The sequence below is a fragment of the Rissa tridactyla genome, chromosome 6 (genome assembly GCF_028500815.1).
Source record: "Rissa tridactyla isolate bRisTri1 chromosome 6, bRisTri1.patW.cur.20221130, whole genome shotgun sequence".
In the NCBI taxonomy this organism is placed as follows: Eukaryota; Metazoa; Chordata; class Aves; order Charadriiformes; family Laridae; genus Rissa; species Rissa tridactyla.
Window position 1 is genome coordinate 31,629,599 of NC_071471.1, and position 16,225 is coordinate 31,645,823.

Genomic DNA, 16,225 nt, shown 5'->3' on the forward strand with positions numbered 1-16,225 from the left:
TTTCACCCCCCTGTCCTGACATCGATATATCTTAGGAAGAAAATAAGAAATTCTGAGCTTTAGTTACTGGCTTAATCTTTTAAAGATTTATTTGACCAGTCCAGTCTGTGATTCATTAGTGCGAAATGTGGAGGTAACAATTTCCTACCATTGCGAAGGCATTTTTCCCCCATGTACAGCAGGTTGAGTCTATGATTCTTAGACCTATCTACTGAATGGAGAAACCAGAATTCTAAATTTATATGCAAATTGATGCAATTGTATTCTAGTGAGAAATTTTTAAAAAAATGTTTTTGCGACAATAGGAAAATGATACCAAGTGGGAGTGTTCCTACATGTGGTCCGTACACTTCTTCTAAACAGCACTAAACAGAGCTTGCTCTCTCATTTAAAAATGAGAAGAAACATGTTCTGTATGTATCATCCCAAAGCTCTTCAAAAAAGGTTCTGTGTGAAACAGCTGTATTATTAAAAATACTTCACTACTTGTTTCGCTATTGAATATTTATTAAAAAAACATACTAAATATTCAAACATATAAAGAAGGTAATCTGCATCACAATAAAATCTGCTCTTTGGTTCTCAGATACTCTTGCTTTATGTGATCCATGCTCATGATAGTCATACAAGGTGGACAATATTAAACTAGTATGAAAAAGTCTATCCTTTACTGAAGATCTCTAGGTACATTTCCAGAAAGTATTTTTATTTGATATTCAAAGTTTGCTGGCAGAGCAAAAGTGCCTCATTTGTTTTTATTTAAGTCTGATTAATCACTGAAAGAACCAACACTAGATAATAATGATAGATCTAATTTTCCCCAAGCCCTTCCTCTCTTTTTTTGCACGGTCATTGCAGACCGAATACTGTACATGTATTTAGGCACTTACATGCCTACGGCTGCCTTTGATTAAACTTTTTCCAAGAGTGAACTCAGTCCAGCTGTAGACTTTGTTAACAATCATTCCTGCTGTATTTCTTGCTTCAAATGACGTGAACGTATGTTACTGTGAAATCACTGCCAAGATGGTTCTTCGCTGTGCACTTGTACGCACCAGAATCCGAGGGTTGGGGATTCTGGATGAGTAATGTCCCGTGGGGATGAAGCAGTTGGCTCCCAGACGCTCGGCCTTGGTGAACTGTAGAGAGTACTGAGTGGTCAGGTAATTCCCAGGTAATTTCTGGTTTTGGTATTCCCAGTGCTATGCAGTGGAGCTGAACTGCTGCACCAGGCATCGTGTGTATGGTCTGCGGTGGTCTGTTCGTAATCCTCGGGGGATAGGCTACAATAACGACTGGAACAGTTACAGAGGAATCTCCGACATTATTGTGGGCCTTACACACGTAACTTCCTCTGTCGTGAATGGTGGCTTCTCGTATAACCAAAGTCCCATTTTCCAGCAATATGTATTTGCTGTTGATCTGCGGTCGATCCAGCACGTGGCCGCCTGGCAGAGTCCATGCTGTTTTTGGTTTGGGAGTCCCATCAGACAGGCAGTGAAGCGATAGTGACTCCCCGCTAATGCCCTTCACTGGCCCCGTCATGTGAGTGAGAATATTGGGCTTCTGGCCGACCTCCAAGATGATCAGCTTTTCAATGTAGCCAACTTTATTCCTGGCAGCACAGCGGTACTTTCCTGCTTTGTCTCTATCAGGATTATAGATGGTAAGGGTACCACCGCTACCTGTGAGAAACTGGGAACTCTGGATGCCGCTGGAAAACCATGTGCCGTTAGGCAACATCCAGCTTATGTCAGGTGGAGGGTTTCCATCCACAGAACAATTCAATGTGGTAGTTTTTCCAGGTTTTGCTATTATTTTTTCATTGAATGGATTTTTGAACATCGGCCGCCTTAGCATTTCCAATACCTCCAGCTGCACCACCAACATACTCTCTCCCCCATCATTACGTGCCACACAGATAAAGTCTGCTGTATCAGAAGGCCTTATGTTCCGAATCTCAAGTGTCCCATTTTTGTGTACTACAATCCTGCTCCCATAATATGGAGCTGTTAGGAAAATATTATCCGGCATGATCCACATAATCTGAGGGGGAGGTGTGCCTTCTGCCCTACAGTCAATTTGTTTCTTCGAATGCCTCACTGCCGTCACTTTCATGATGGTTTTGTTCGCGTATAAGCCATTTATGATAGGTGGTTTAGCAACAACATCCAGTTTATACAATTTTGTGTCATCCCCTCCAGGATTACGAGCAACGCACATATACTCTCCGGCATCTAACAGTTTGACTTGATGGACTGATAGAGAACCATTGACATGCAGAAAGTGTCTATCTGTTGACGAGGAGATCATGTCACTGGAAGGCAGCAACCAGAATATTTTTGGCTTGGGTTCTCCAACAGCTTCACAGTCCAGTAATGCCGTATCTCCAGCTTTCACTTTAATGTATGTCTTGTAATTGTGCTTTATCTGAGGGGCTGCCATGATGACCGTGACGCGTATCTTCATTTCATCTCTTCCCAGTGTGTTTTGAGCATAGCAGGTATAATCTCCTCCTTCTGTTACTCCAACTTTGTTGAGATACAGAGTTCCATTGTCAAAGAGGACATATCTGCGAGACCTGTGTCCACTGTCATCTGCCAGCATGGCATTATTGATCACCGTCCCGTCTGGCAAACTCCAAGATATTTCTGGTGTGGGTGACCCAGAGGCCTTGCAGTCCACTCTGAAATCTTTTCCGTATGGCACCAGTTTCTTGAAATACTGTTTCTGGTCAATCTTGGCGGGTTTCATTGTGATGCTGACTTTCATCAGTATCAGATCATCGCCAATTTTGTTTCTTGCAACACACAAATAGTCACCCGCATCTTTTTCAGTAACTGCCTCAATAACCAAGGATCCATTGGGGTAGACACGGATTCGACTTCCCATTCTGTTGTGGGGGGAGAAAGAGAAAAAGAATTATCGAACAAAACGCTGGAGGTGAACAGCGAGCACTGAAAGTGATTGACAGTATTAACAGTACGATACGATACAGAATCTCTCTCCAAAGAGACTGTGTCCACATCCCCCACAGACCCAGCGGGTTATAACCTGATGTAGTTGCTGCTTTTGTTGTTATGTGGATGTGCCCGAGCTCACTGACTCTACGCAGATGCACAAAGATGCACAAAGCTGCACAAAGTCACCTCTGCATTGCTGAAAACTCCTCTGTGAACAAATGAGCCTGTTGAACCTTATGTCCCTCATCCCGCCAGCCTCTGCTCATCTCCCTCGTGCTTCTCCTTGCAGATAACCCGCAATACTTGCCCCCGGCCAGGGGCAGGTGGCAGTGCCACTGCGTGTTGTCCACTTGGCACCGAGTGATTACTCTCTGTCTGCCTTTCCTGCGACAAGGCACGGACCTGGATCTCTCTTGGCCCAGCTGCAAGTTCTCATGAGCCTGCTGGGAACATCCTGACCTGGGACTGTCTCCTCCACAGCAAAGGGCAAGTGTTACTGTGGGAGGAGGCATGGAGGGGAGGCCTCAAACGTGGACTCGGCAGAGACTACACAAGCGTCTTCCTCCTGAGTCCTACTTCACAAATCTCTTATAACTAACTTCTCCTCCTATAAAATGACAAAATTCAGCCAATGAATGATTAATGTCAGTTTCCTTAATCTAAATATGACTTGTATCCATTTTGGTAAGACCTCACCCACTTATGACAATTGATGTGATCTGTTATTAGACCTGTAATAACAAGCCATCATCACAGATGTTTCACCACTGTTAAAGGTTTAAAAGTTAATTTAGTTCACAATGTTTTGCTTCAGTGACATATCAATGTCTTATACGAGCACCAGAGAAGAGAGCGTTTGACGTTTCAAAGAAGTGGAGGGAAAAAAAAGACTCCTACCTGTGCCACTGGTCAACAACTGCCTTGGAAGGTAACCTCCAGATGATCCTGGGCTTTGGCTCCCCAGTCGCTGTGCAGTTCAGAAGCAATTTATCCCCAAAATTCAACTGAGTCATTTCTTGAGAGGCGGTAGCTATTTTTGGAAGCGTATCTCTGTGTTCCACCACGAGGCTCACCACCCTCCTTTCCGAGCCAGTCGAGCTTGTGGCTATGCACTCATAATTCCCGCTGTCAGAAGGGACCGTGTTGCTGAGGCGGAGGGTACCGTTGGAGAACAGGAACAGCCTTGCGTTTACAAACTGCAGAGGTTTCACCACCGTGCCATCAAAGAGGACCCAGTGGACAGTAGGCTGAGGATTCCCTTTCACAGTGCAAGGGAGTTTCAGATCTTCCCCCATCATTCCTTCAACACGTTGTCTCTTCTCTTCCAGAATATCGGGAGGTGCCGCAATGACCTGCAGTTTTACAACCAGTGTGTCAGTGCCTGCTGGGTTTTTAGCCAGGCATGTGTAGAGGCCCCTGTCGTAAACAGTGACTTCCTTGATAATTAAAGTGCCGTCTGGTTCCACATGAACTTTGTTATTTCCTGCATAAGAGTCGGAGATGTGTGTTTTGTTTGCTAGAATCCAAGAGACGGTGGGAGGAGGCCTGCCCTCAGCTCTGCACTTCACTGCCACGGGCTTTCCAGAGTGAGCGGTAAGGAGTTGCCACCTGCCACCGGTTATGCGGGGTGGGTAGGCCACTACTGACAAGGTGACCAGGAGCCGTGCCACACCATGCGGGTTCGCCGCGGTGCACAGGTACTGCCCGCGGTCCTCCAGGCCTGCCCGGGCAATGGAGAGCGTGCCATTGGCAAAGACCACCCATCTTCCATCACCTCGGCCTTCCAGAGCGTCGTTTCCTACAGAAGCAAGGGGGCAACAGCGCAGCACATCAGAACCTCTCTCTTCTGTTCCTTTCTACTCAGCCCCTGAAAACGCTTTTCCTATCCTGTCTACTTTGCCCAAATAACCAAGACACTAGTGAGAAAAAGAGAAAAATAATAGTATTTTGCATATACAGTGACAAAGCTTTAAAGTAAAAACAAAACTTAGTCCCCAGTAGAGACAAAGTTTGGATAAAGCAGATGGGGCTTTACATATCCAAAAATACTTTGGCATAGTTGTGACTAGGCTTTGCATTATTCAAAAATATTTTGGCGTAGCTTTAACTTGATTTAGTGGTTTGTTACCACAGATAGATTTTTCTGGTCACTTGTCTCACTGTTCTGAAATAGAAGGTAACATACAATAAATATTGGAATCTTCTCACAATAAGCACACAATTATAGTTAAATATAGATCATATATTTCTTTTTTTTTCCCCGTAAAGAACTGTTCTGTAATTAGTAGTAAGACACTCCAGCAAGTGTGCTGGGCTACCTGTCTTTTTCACTGTTTCCAACTTCATCTCTTCACTGTTATTTCATGGTACTCCTAAATGAAGCAATACTTGAGTTTGCCACACAAAACATCTGCCAAATTACAAGACTATAATGGAAGGTAAATTCTAGAGAGGTTTCTCAAGCTTACCTGATGGTATCTTGGTCCACCGTATTGTTGGACGGGGGTTACCAGTAGCTTCACAAGGAATAAAAGCATCTGAATTAGCTAGCACGGTGAAAGCAGCTAATTTGCCTCCAATTATTCTGGGCTTTGCAAAATGATTTCTGCTTAAAGAGTCCAAGGCTCTAGGATTGTTTGTGGTAGTTTCTTGATCTTGTCTCTTTTCAGACCAGCCTTTGACAGAACTGTCCTTGTCCCTTCCCCGCAGAGGAGCGTACAGAGTTGCGATCTGTGATGGTGTGGTCGGTATATTGACAGTTAATGTGACTTCAGCAGAGGGCCTCTGCCAGAATTTGATTTCCCCCCATGGAGGCGAGGTGGTTCTTGCAGTATGTGCAGGCGGCACAACCGCTGGTAGAGGTGGTGGTGGGGTGGGATGCTGAGCGCTGGGAGGAGAGATATCTGTAGATGTGGCAGGAGCTCTGGCACTTGACTCGGTTCTTGCTGGGAATGTGGGCTGTGCAGTGTGGTTTTCTTGGACAAATCTCTCTTCCATTTTCAGGTGTGATTTTTCACCTGCCGTTGCAGTGGCTTTGATTTGCTGCGCAGGTTCTGACCGAGATGCTGCACGGACTGTGGCAGGTTGCATGGTTGTTGCGCTGAAAGGTTTTGAAAGCAGTGGTGTGGTTTGGCTTGTGGTGGTGGGACTCTGACCAGTACGAGTGTCGGGTGGCAACGTGGATGACGGGCTGTTCCTCCACGTGACAGGGGTCACTGATGTCTGCGTGGCTGCTGTAGGCACGTGCTGAGGTGCCTCTGGTGTGCTAAGGCTCCACAGTGCTGGCATTTCTGTCGCCGAGACTGCACCTGCACTCTCAGAGACAGGTTTTGCAGGTGTAAGACTTGTGGGCATAGTTAATGATGTAACCGTTGTCACGACAGATACGGCTGCGTTCACAGCGGGAATCGCTGCAGTGCTGTGGCCTGCAGTCACACTTTGTGAAGTCAGTGTTTTAGGGGGCCTCTTCCTCCTCTGACCCCTCTTTCTTCCCACTTTGAATATTTTACTTTTGGTGATTTTGGTGTCAGTTTGAGGAGTAATAATTGGTGTAACTGTTGGCTTCAAACTTGCTACATCCATTTCTCTGGTTGCACTAGTTGCAGGATTAGAGTAAGACTGCGGTTTTGCCGTGGGAAGATGTTCTTCTGATTTACCCCTGCCATAATGAATGGGTTTGTTTAAAGAGGAGAAACCACTGCTGTGATTCCCACCTGTTGAAATAGGCGTAAAGTGCAAGGGAGACGTGTTGGACATAGGTAATGCTGCCGTAGTTTTAGGAAGCACGGTCGATACCTCTGTCGATAGAAACATATCTGTCTGTTGTGTTGGTAGTTTCTGAAGAAGGACCTCAATTTGTGCACCACTTCCAAAGAGATGTTCCCACGTAATTTTTCCTCTTTGGGAATTTTTTTCTGAGGCTCTAGGCTTAACACTGGGTGAGACTGATTCAAGGGTAGAAGATGCCTTAGTGCTTAGGGTATGTGTAATTTCTGTCGTAATATGAGCTGTATGCGTTGCCACTGTTGGTCGTCTGATAGTAAAAGGTTGGACTGTATCAGTAGTTGTCTGAAATGGAGTGCTGGTCTCTAATTTCCATGGAGGAGTACCTTGGGTGCCTTTTGTAATTAAAGGCATGACTGTTGTAGTAGCTTTTTGCCTTGCACTACCTTTGTTTTTCTTTTCCCCGAGGAATGCTGTGTTTTGATGAGTATGCGCTGGGTGCTCCAATGGCATATCCATGGTAGAGGAGGAGGACAGGGGTGCGTCTGGGCTAAATGGGTTGATGGAGCTGCTTAAATTATTTAAGGCTGGTAAATTTGATACGTATTTCATACTCAGTTGAACATCTGCAGCCACAGCTGTACTTTCTCTGACAGATCCTCGCCTCCCAAAATTGTATCTGTGCTCTTTCATAGTTGGAATACGTCCTGGTCTAACAATTCGTCTCCTACCAGAAATTTTCCTTCGTCTTCCATATTGCTGCTGGGCCTGGGGTGTATAGGTTGTAACATCCGGAATAACCTGAATTTGCTGATGAGTAATGATAGCTGAGTCCAGTGGTGGCTTAGGAGTTACTCTTTTCGGAGTACTATGAAAATAAATGTGATCAAATTCAAGACTTGGTTCACTGACTGTCACTACAGATATCTGGTGATCTGTTTTGGTGGAAATCTTATCAACAGTCCCAGTAAAAACATGTAGCTTGTCCACGGCATTCTGGGAAGTTACAGACTTGCTGGTGTCTGTAACATCCGTCGTGGGTGTGGTAGATACAGATTTTAAATGGTGGTTATTACTTTCCCCAGAATATACCAACCTTTGCCCAGCAGGGAAGAGTGTAGATGTTCTACTTGCTCCATTTGATACAATTGACTGTTTTATACCATTTGCTGATATTTGACTTAAGTCAGATCTTTCCCATGAGTTTGTAATTGTAGGTTTTAGATATGTTTGTGGCCTCCTCCTGTCAGATGACACAGACTGTGAAAAAGGAGAGGGCAGGGGAGTTACTGCCTCTGCAACCAGGAGAGAGGTTTTCCTAGCAGCAGTGTTACTCGCAGTCACATCAGGCCCCGCAGTTATCACGCTTTCCATTGCTCTCCCCAGAGTAGATACAGCGGCTGTCTCTGTTACTGGTACCATGAATTCTTCTTCTGGAGACACGAGATCACCAGATGTTTCCTCCTCGTCCCCAGGTACCTTTGAGAACTTGTGGGCTTGCATAGGTGGTTTCGTTGCAACTTCTCCTCGTTTTTCTATCAATGTTGAGTTCCTCTTTGTTTTTTCCAAAAAGGCTGCCCAACGCTCTGGATCAACTCTCCTGGCTGCGGAAACAAACTGTCTTCTGTATCCTCTAAACCGCCTGCTTATTTTGTCCTTGTACTGCCTGTGAGTCATTTTCCCGTAGCTGTTACTTTTACGTGCACTCTCTGCGACCCGATTCCTGGATGCTGAGGCAGCAGATTCCTGATTAGCTGTCAAGGTAGCTGGAGTAGCCATAGGATGTTTCTGTCTTGTAGCAGAGGCCAGCAGTTCATTGCCAGAGCCATCGCCCTCTTCCCATTCTCCCACAGCTACATGCTTTTTCTTTAGAGTGGTTTCATCCTTTCTAACTAGCACTTGGAAAACCAATAGATCAACACCGTACTGGTTGGCTGCAACACATCTAAAGTAACCACTGTCTCGCTCTGTTATCCCTCGTATTCTCAAGGTACCGTTGTCAAAAATATGTTTGTTTCTTACAGAATGATGAAGAATCACATGCTCAGGTAACACCCAGCTAATGGCAGCATCTGGGACAGCAGTGGATGTACAGGGAAGGTAGAGTGTGCTGCCTACAAATGTGGAAAGTTTGGCTCCATTTACACTGTTGTGTTCCACGTAAGGATCGATCACAGTAATTCTAAACGTGAGGGTATCTGCATCATTGTAATTTGTGCCTATGCAGTGATAAAGCCCAGTGTCAAAAGTATCAGCTGTCCGTAATGTGAATGTGCCGGTTTTAACTACTACGATTCTTCCATCCTCACTGATATAAGGAGCTCTAACTTTGCTCCCATCAGCCAATATCCACTCTATTGCTGGAGCTGGTTCTCCAATTGCTTGGCACTCCAGTTCTACGGTCCCCCCAATTAAAACAGTGTGTTCCGTTTGTGTTTTGTTGTCCCTGGAGATGATGGTCCAGCTGTTTTTCACCTGTTTTTTGTCAGCACTGGGCAAAGTAATCTGAGCATCCGTAAAGTACTGGATGTGCAACGTGTTAAGTGTGGTTGCTGTCCTGTCTAGCTGTAATGCCACTTTGCTTTGCATTAACCAGGATGGTTCAGCTCTCAGTTCAGTCTCTATATTGGTAAAAAGTTCATCTTTTTCAGAGTAGATTTGTTTATATTTGTAACTAATAAAAGGCATGTTAGTTGCTAGGACGTCCCTTTCCAGTTTTAAGGGAGAATTACTGTACAGTGCCAATATGCTCCATAGCTGCTGAATATGTTCATAATCAATGCTACACACAAGAAATGCCGACAGTGATGTTTTGAGTACTGTACTGTTGCCATTGTTGTCAAACGAGATGGGAGACATTTCTTTAGGTTTTTGGATGTTGCAAACCAAGTTACCTCGACTTCCTGCTTGGTCAGTCATGTTCAGAACCATGGATCCTATAGGAGCTATGAAGTCCTTGGGAGAGACGGAACTCAAATCCCCATCATCTGGCACTGTGAGGTTTTTAAATTTCAGGGAGTCACATATGGCTGGCTTAGAGCAGGTTAAAGATGCAGAAGGAATACCCACTAAGCTTTTCCCTTTACGATTTTTGGGACTAGCACAAACGGGGCATTGCTGAGCGCCAGAACTTCTATCTTTTTTGCATTTTATAACATCTGAAGGAAAGAAAAAGGCAGTAAGCTTCTGTGATAACAACTTCTAGTATTAGAAAAGATACATAGCTACCAGTATGTTGATCTCTTGAACAAAATATTGACAAAGTTCACCTTAAAGTAACCTTTGAAAACCTAAAGTAACCTAAGAAAACTGATGAATTTTCTCTGATGAAACTGCTCAAGGACTGTTGCTATTGCTGCTCCAAGTGGTGTCCTTCTGTCCCAGTGGTTTTATACCGGGCAAGGCAGGCTCTGCCTTACATGGCCGAAGCTTTGTTCTGAGAGACACAGGCTCTAGCAGTTTGGGGGTGACACTACACTATTGTGTGTAACCTCTGCTCAGGGCAGCGACAGAGAAAGTCCTTGAGTCCCGTTCCTTATTTGTTTTTGAAGAATCTAGTACAACGTGGCCTTCACTCTTGCCAGTTACATAAAAATTAGCTTCCTTATCTCCTGTGGAATTCTCCTAGTGCACAGAAGCTTTGGACTGGCCAAGGAAAATGTTCCATTAAGGAAAGCTGCGCTTGGGAATGGGTTAAAACCACTAGATTTGTTTAATCTGGGAAACTGAACGGTACTAATCTGTTTATCCTGATTACATGCACCTACAAAAATTCTGTCTTCCAGTCTTTTCTGGGAGAATAAATAAATAAATAAATAAAGGACAATTACCTTTATAAGAGAGAATCAGATGCTTATAACATGATTAAAAAGTATAAACAAAGCCTTCAGCTCACCTGGTCTCTGTTTTGCCCATTCTGCAAACCACTGTAGATTGCAATCACAGGACCATGGGTTTCCATGGAGGTAAATGCTCTCTAGCTCGGACAGGTAGGAAAACATTTCTTGTGGTAGTGAAGTCAACACATTGTCAGACAAATATATGTGCTTCATGAAGGATATTTTAAATATTTGGCTATAGCGCAAGGTGACAAAAGTATCTGGGTGAAGCTGCTTAAGCAAATTTCCTTCCAAGTGGACCAACCTCAGTGATGTGAGTCCGTAGAAAACGTTGGGATTTACAAATTCAATTTTATTGTGGTCCATATGCAACCGTACCAAGCTCTTTAGACCATAAAAAACATCCTGCTGAAGTACTCTGACCTTGTTATAACTCATTTTTAAGACCTGTTGATGAGAAAGTAACAAGCGTATAATATTAACCCATGTTATATTGTTATAAGACTCCTAACAAATTTTGATTGATGTGACGTGAAGGTACTTCACCAGACTAGTAATGCGAGTGTTTGGGGAAAAAACCTTCGTAGGCTAAATTATTTTTAAATGCTATGTTAGTTGCAGGACTACAAGGATGCTTTCTTGTTCCAACAGTCCATCAAGGTGTGACACTTCAGCAGTCACATTTACAAAATGCAGTGCTTAAAAAGTAAATACAGCAATGCTTATTTCTCATTCAAAAAAATCCCAATTAAACCACACTTACGAAAAGGGTAAGCAGAATTTGGCCATAAACTGTGGTAGTGATTTTTGTTCCAGCCAGTGTTATGACTATAAAAATGCATGCAACAGTCTGTTTTGTCTGAAGCTTAACCAACAGAACTGCTAATTGAGTTCCCGGTTTCAGGATTTGTGTCATGTGGGGTGTGTACTTGCCAAACCTCAACTCTCAGGTGCTGTTTTGTTGCTGACAGGTTAAAAGTCAAATTCGTAATTATGAGACGAACAAATCCGGCATATTGCTGAAGTACTAAATATGGTACCCAAGACAGCCTTTTTGTTGTTACTTTTCCTGTTACAATTACACTGTTACAGTCACAAATTCTGTATTTTGAAAATTAGTGAGGGGAAAAAAAAAAGTACAAAATCACAATAACATGCAAGTTTTTTTGCCAAATATAATGCCATTAAAATTATCTATAATTGTGTTGCCATCTTGCTAAGGGAGGAAATACTTACAGGACTGCATAAAGCTTATTTCATTAAGTCAGTTGCAAGGAGTTAACAAACAAGCTTTCAGGCACAGAACTGCCTTTACAAGGGTTAATGGAACCTGAAGATCCATGTGCTCCAAAGTTTGTCTGGTTTCTGCCTTTCCCTCCCACCCCTAATCCTCTAAAACCAGCAACCGAGCCAATACCCTGTTTTCTGTCTGAGCAGTTCAGGTCTCTCATGTTCTTAGTTCACCACAGCTGCAACATTATTACTTCTCTATAGCAGTTAATAACAGCTCTAGATGGAAAATTAACTGGAGAATGAGCATTACCTGTACATCGGATAAGTTGGGAATGGTTGTTCCTAAATAATCATGTAAGTACTTTATATATGAATATCTATATGGCACAGTGAGATACTGAGATGGCTCCAGAATCCCTCTATGACACCGTACATTTACTAATTTTTACAACATATGTAAATATAGGTAATATTTCAGTTAAAGAACAAAACAGGCATCAAATACTACATTTTAAAAGTCCGCAAATATATATATTATATTATAAAACCACTGAACTGTAGGTTTTTTTAAAGCATTAAAATGTTTATATGCAGTATCAGTAGGAGGCTTTTTTTTTAATGAAAGACGGAAAGGGACAGGACTATACTGCACTGAAGGGAAAGGGAGATCTGGATAGAAAACAATCCTCTAAAAAAAAAAATGAACTAACAAATTAACTGAAGACAAGTTGTGGTACTTGGAGCTCTGCAATCTTTCTCTCTTGTGCAAAAGAGTTTCAACTGCAGATGCCCGTTAAGATATTGCTGACAGATATCTACCAATGTGTTCATCACGCTCTTTAAACTGTACCTGAATGCACACCTGGGAAGGAAAGACATTTCCCATTAGGATACTGGATCTTGAAGGCCCTCATCTTTAACGTGGATGCAATAAGAAACAGGAAACCAAAATGCTACAGGCCGCTGGTCTCCTTCCATTTATCAGTATTACTGCAGATTGTTTAAAAGTCATAACAAAAATTAAGATTAGGTCATCTCCTAATTAAGATTAGGTCATTTTGTTCTTACCTGTAACGAATATAAATCACTGAACACCTTATCAGGGATTGTATTTATTTCGTTGCTGTGCAGCATTAGTAACTCCAGTTTCTCCAGGCCAGAAAAATCTGTTTCCGTCAGTTTAAGCAAGCTGTTGTAACTGTAACAAACATTTCATCCCAGACCTGGGTTTAGTCAGACAGCTCAACTTCACAAGTTTTCAAACAAACAAACAAAACCAAACCAAAACATTAAGAACAACTCTTTGGAAATGCATAAAGGTAGGTAGCACTCTTGGTTGCTAAGATGAAATTTTAAGCCATTCCTTCATGTTAACACAAAATTTGGCAACTTTTCCAGAGCAGCTTTCTGAAGACTGTCTTCGCGGTGGATAGGGAAAATAACTGCAAAAATATGCAGACAAGAATGTTGGTTTTGGGCTTCAATGTAGAAGAGCAAGGAGCTCCTGTAGTGGTAGAGGTTGGTGATACATTGATGCCTCTTTTCAAGGAGGGCTTTCTCAGCACTGCAGTGCCATAAGAGGACCATGAGCAAAAGACTCCTTTGCTGTCCGCCGAGAACCTAGGTAAAACCAAGGGTACTGGGGTGTGACCTTCCTCCTGGGACCTGGATGACGAGGGCTGTGCCTAGGGTTTTGCACAGTGTCTTGCAGTCCCTCCCCTGTCTCTGACTATGCCACCCGCCCCTTTCAGTTGTACATCTTGAGTTTTATTTCCACTCCACAGGTGTTCAGTGGTGCACACTGCTTCTTAATGCAGACCTAGCCTCAGCCTCCCCTGATTTCCATGAGCACACATACAGTATGGATAGTCTAGGCTGGATTTAAATGGGGAACCAAAAATGAAACGGAGCCCGCTTTGAGTAAGAACTACACTGCTAGACAAGGTTGGGCCATCGGTCATACCTAAGTCTAGTCAGCATGGGTATTGACAGCAGTGACGCTCCGCTATCCCAGAATTAGGAGGTGTGGTGTAAGCCTCCCAAATGCTGAGTTACCTACTCTGTGATGCCTTTGACTTTGTGACTGCTACCACACTTGCCTGACCCGATTAGCTAACGCAGGGACTCTGCTCAGGCTGCAGTCGCACCTCCTGTGAGGTGACCCGTAAGTTGGATTGATTCACCAGTCAGACAGATGGCCGGAGTAGTAATTAATGTATTTCAAACATACATCTCACACCTCAGATAACTTGTAGTCCTCTAAAAGTACTGGTACTTAATTGTAAGACTTCATATACAGCACTTCAGGACAACACTGGCAAAATCAATGGAAGGAAAGGGCAAACAGGACTCAGGAGCTGGGATCTGGATACGTTGCCTGGAAGCAGAAGGCAGGTAAGGGGAAGACTTCAATGAAAACTTCCTTTTATATTTTCTGCATACACATATGGATGTGTAACATTATCAGTTATGTGTACCATTATGTGTAACATTTTCAGTTATGTGTGCCAAAAGTGATACAAGGATCAGTCAAATATTGCTGATTGGTCTCATCATTCGATTGTGTAACAGAGGATACTTGCTGGAAACTGCATTAACGGGCCAGCCGACCCTGGGTATAGTTCATTTTAACCACTTACAGAACAGAACCATTTTGGAGTCTGAAATATTCAGACGAGTAATTTCCCATAAACTTGACTGATAAAAGCATAGATATTAGCATTGTGTGACATTCTGAAGTCACATCACTGTCTCTGAAGATTTTAATACACATACTAATGTTCCAGCCCACTCTGAGCTGGAAAACTCTCTCCCCTGAAAGAATTCTATTTCAGACTCCTCCTGAGTGTCGTGTTAGAGATGCAAAATGTTTGGGTAATATAAAAGAATTCATTTAAGTTCAAAACTCTTCGGAGTTCTTACATACCCTGTGATACATTCCCAAAATTTCCACTTAGTGTTGAAGGTCTTAGGCATTGCTAGCTGTGACTGCAACCATTTCTGAATGCTGCAGAACAGTAGGCTCTTAAGATTTATTTATTGCCTTGGTTAGTTTTAAGCTTTGCAAAGTGTCGAAAGGTAATCTTGATGTCAAACATACCCCAGATTGATGCGCTCCACGTTTGGAGGGATGTGCGGTGGGATGGCTGTGAAGTACCGGAACGTGCAGTGCACCTCGGTGGGGACGTAGCAGGCGCAGAGCCTGGGACAGGCGCTGCTGCCGGGGAGGGCGGCCAGGCAGAGAGCGAGGAGGGTCCCCAGGCACCAGGGTCTGCCTCTGCGTATTGCCTTCATCCTGCAGGGAAATACTACGCTGCCATCCTTCACGGCAAAAGCGAGCAGATTCCTACAAGGAAAACAAAACACAGAAGCGTTTACAGTGACAGTTGTGCTGAGTTTGCTCAGTTTTAAGCTAGAAGCATCAGAGGAATTTTTTAACTTGAAAGAAAAACCAACCCGCAAAACAGACCCCAAACTCTTGGTTTTCCCCCTCGGTTTTTAGATCCGCGTAATGATCTGAAATGTTTGTCATTTAAAGAAACAGCCTCACAATTTCTTCGTCTCAGTGCGCTGTGCCCCGTGAGTTGTTGCTTACAGGTAGAGTTTTAATTTTTGAAGGAAGCAAACGTGGAAGCTGTAGTATTTGGCTGCGGTTGCATCACGACTCTGGCTATGCAGAGCGTGTATAAATCTGCTAGCAATTTATCCTCGGGAAGGCACACGTCAGCTCCTTTCTTGCCAGTAATTATTCCAAACGAAATTAACTAATTTCAAAGCCGGCGCGCAGAGCCGCCGAGCGGCGGGAGCGGCCCCCGCGCCCCCTCGCAGCGCTTCCCCCGGGCCGGCCACCGGCTCCCGCTCCCCACCTGCGCCGGCAGCCGAGCCCGCGGCCACGCCGGCACCTGGCCGAGGGCGGTGCGGCGGCAGAGGCCCGGCCCCGCCGCCCCTACCTGCGGCGGGTCCCGCCGGGCCGCGCTGGCGGCCGCAGTCCCCGGCGGGGCCGCTACCTCGGGGCCGGGCCGGGCGGGGAGGGTCCCGCCGCCGCCGCCGGCTCCTCCTCCCGGGAGGCGCCGCCGCGGTGGGGAAGGCGGGGGCCGGGGCCGCTCGAGGAGCTGCCAGCCCGCCCGTGCCCCCCGCAGCCGTCTCGGCTCGGGGAGAGGCGGCCGCCGCCGTCCCCCGGGACAGCAGAGCCGCGCTGGGGCTGCGGGGTCCGGCAACGCCGCCCCAACCCCCCGCCCCGGGCCGGGGTCCGCTGCGGAACGCGGGGAGCCCGGCCGGCCCGAGCCCTCGCAATTAAAGGAACAAAACAGCTAAAATTTGCCGTCGTGGGGGAATTCGTGTGTGATCCTTCCAAAAACCTGGGTGGTGATACTTTCAAACTACTCCTAAATTTGGGGTTTGGGGATGGAGGTTGCATCAACAAGGGCATCACCAGCAGAGACAAAGAAGTCACTGTCCCACTCTGCT

General features: G+C 44.8%; 1 protein-coding gene across 2 annotated transcripts; it reads right to left on the reverse strand.

Annotated features, from left to right (window-relative positions):
• Positions 1-557: 557 nt before the first annotated feature.
• Positions 558-15,799, reverse strand: IGSF10 (immunoglobulin superfamily member 10). Of its 2 annotated transcripts, none has more exons than XM_054207201.1 (7): positions 15,709-15,799; positions 14,859-15,104; positions 12,827-12,956; positions 10,582-10,972; positions 5,432-9,844; positions 3,861-4,761; positions 558-2,893 (listed from the first exon to the last, which is right to left on the reverse strand). In XM_054207201.1, exons 2-7 carry the CDS (start codon positions 15,050-15,052, stop codon positions 985-987), a joined length of 7,938 nt encoding a protein of 2,645 aa, XP_054063176.1. In that variant the 5' UTR covers positions 15,053-15,104; positions 15,709-15,799; the 3' UTR covers positions 558-984. The 2 variants fall into 2 exon arrangements, with proteins under 2 accessions (XP_054063176.1, XP_054063177.1); XM_054207202.1 differs by lacking the exon at positions 15,709-15,799 and adding an exon at positions 15,354-15,444.
• Positions 15,800-16,225: the final 426 nt, after the last annotated feature.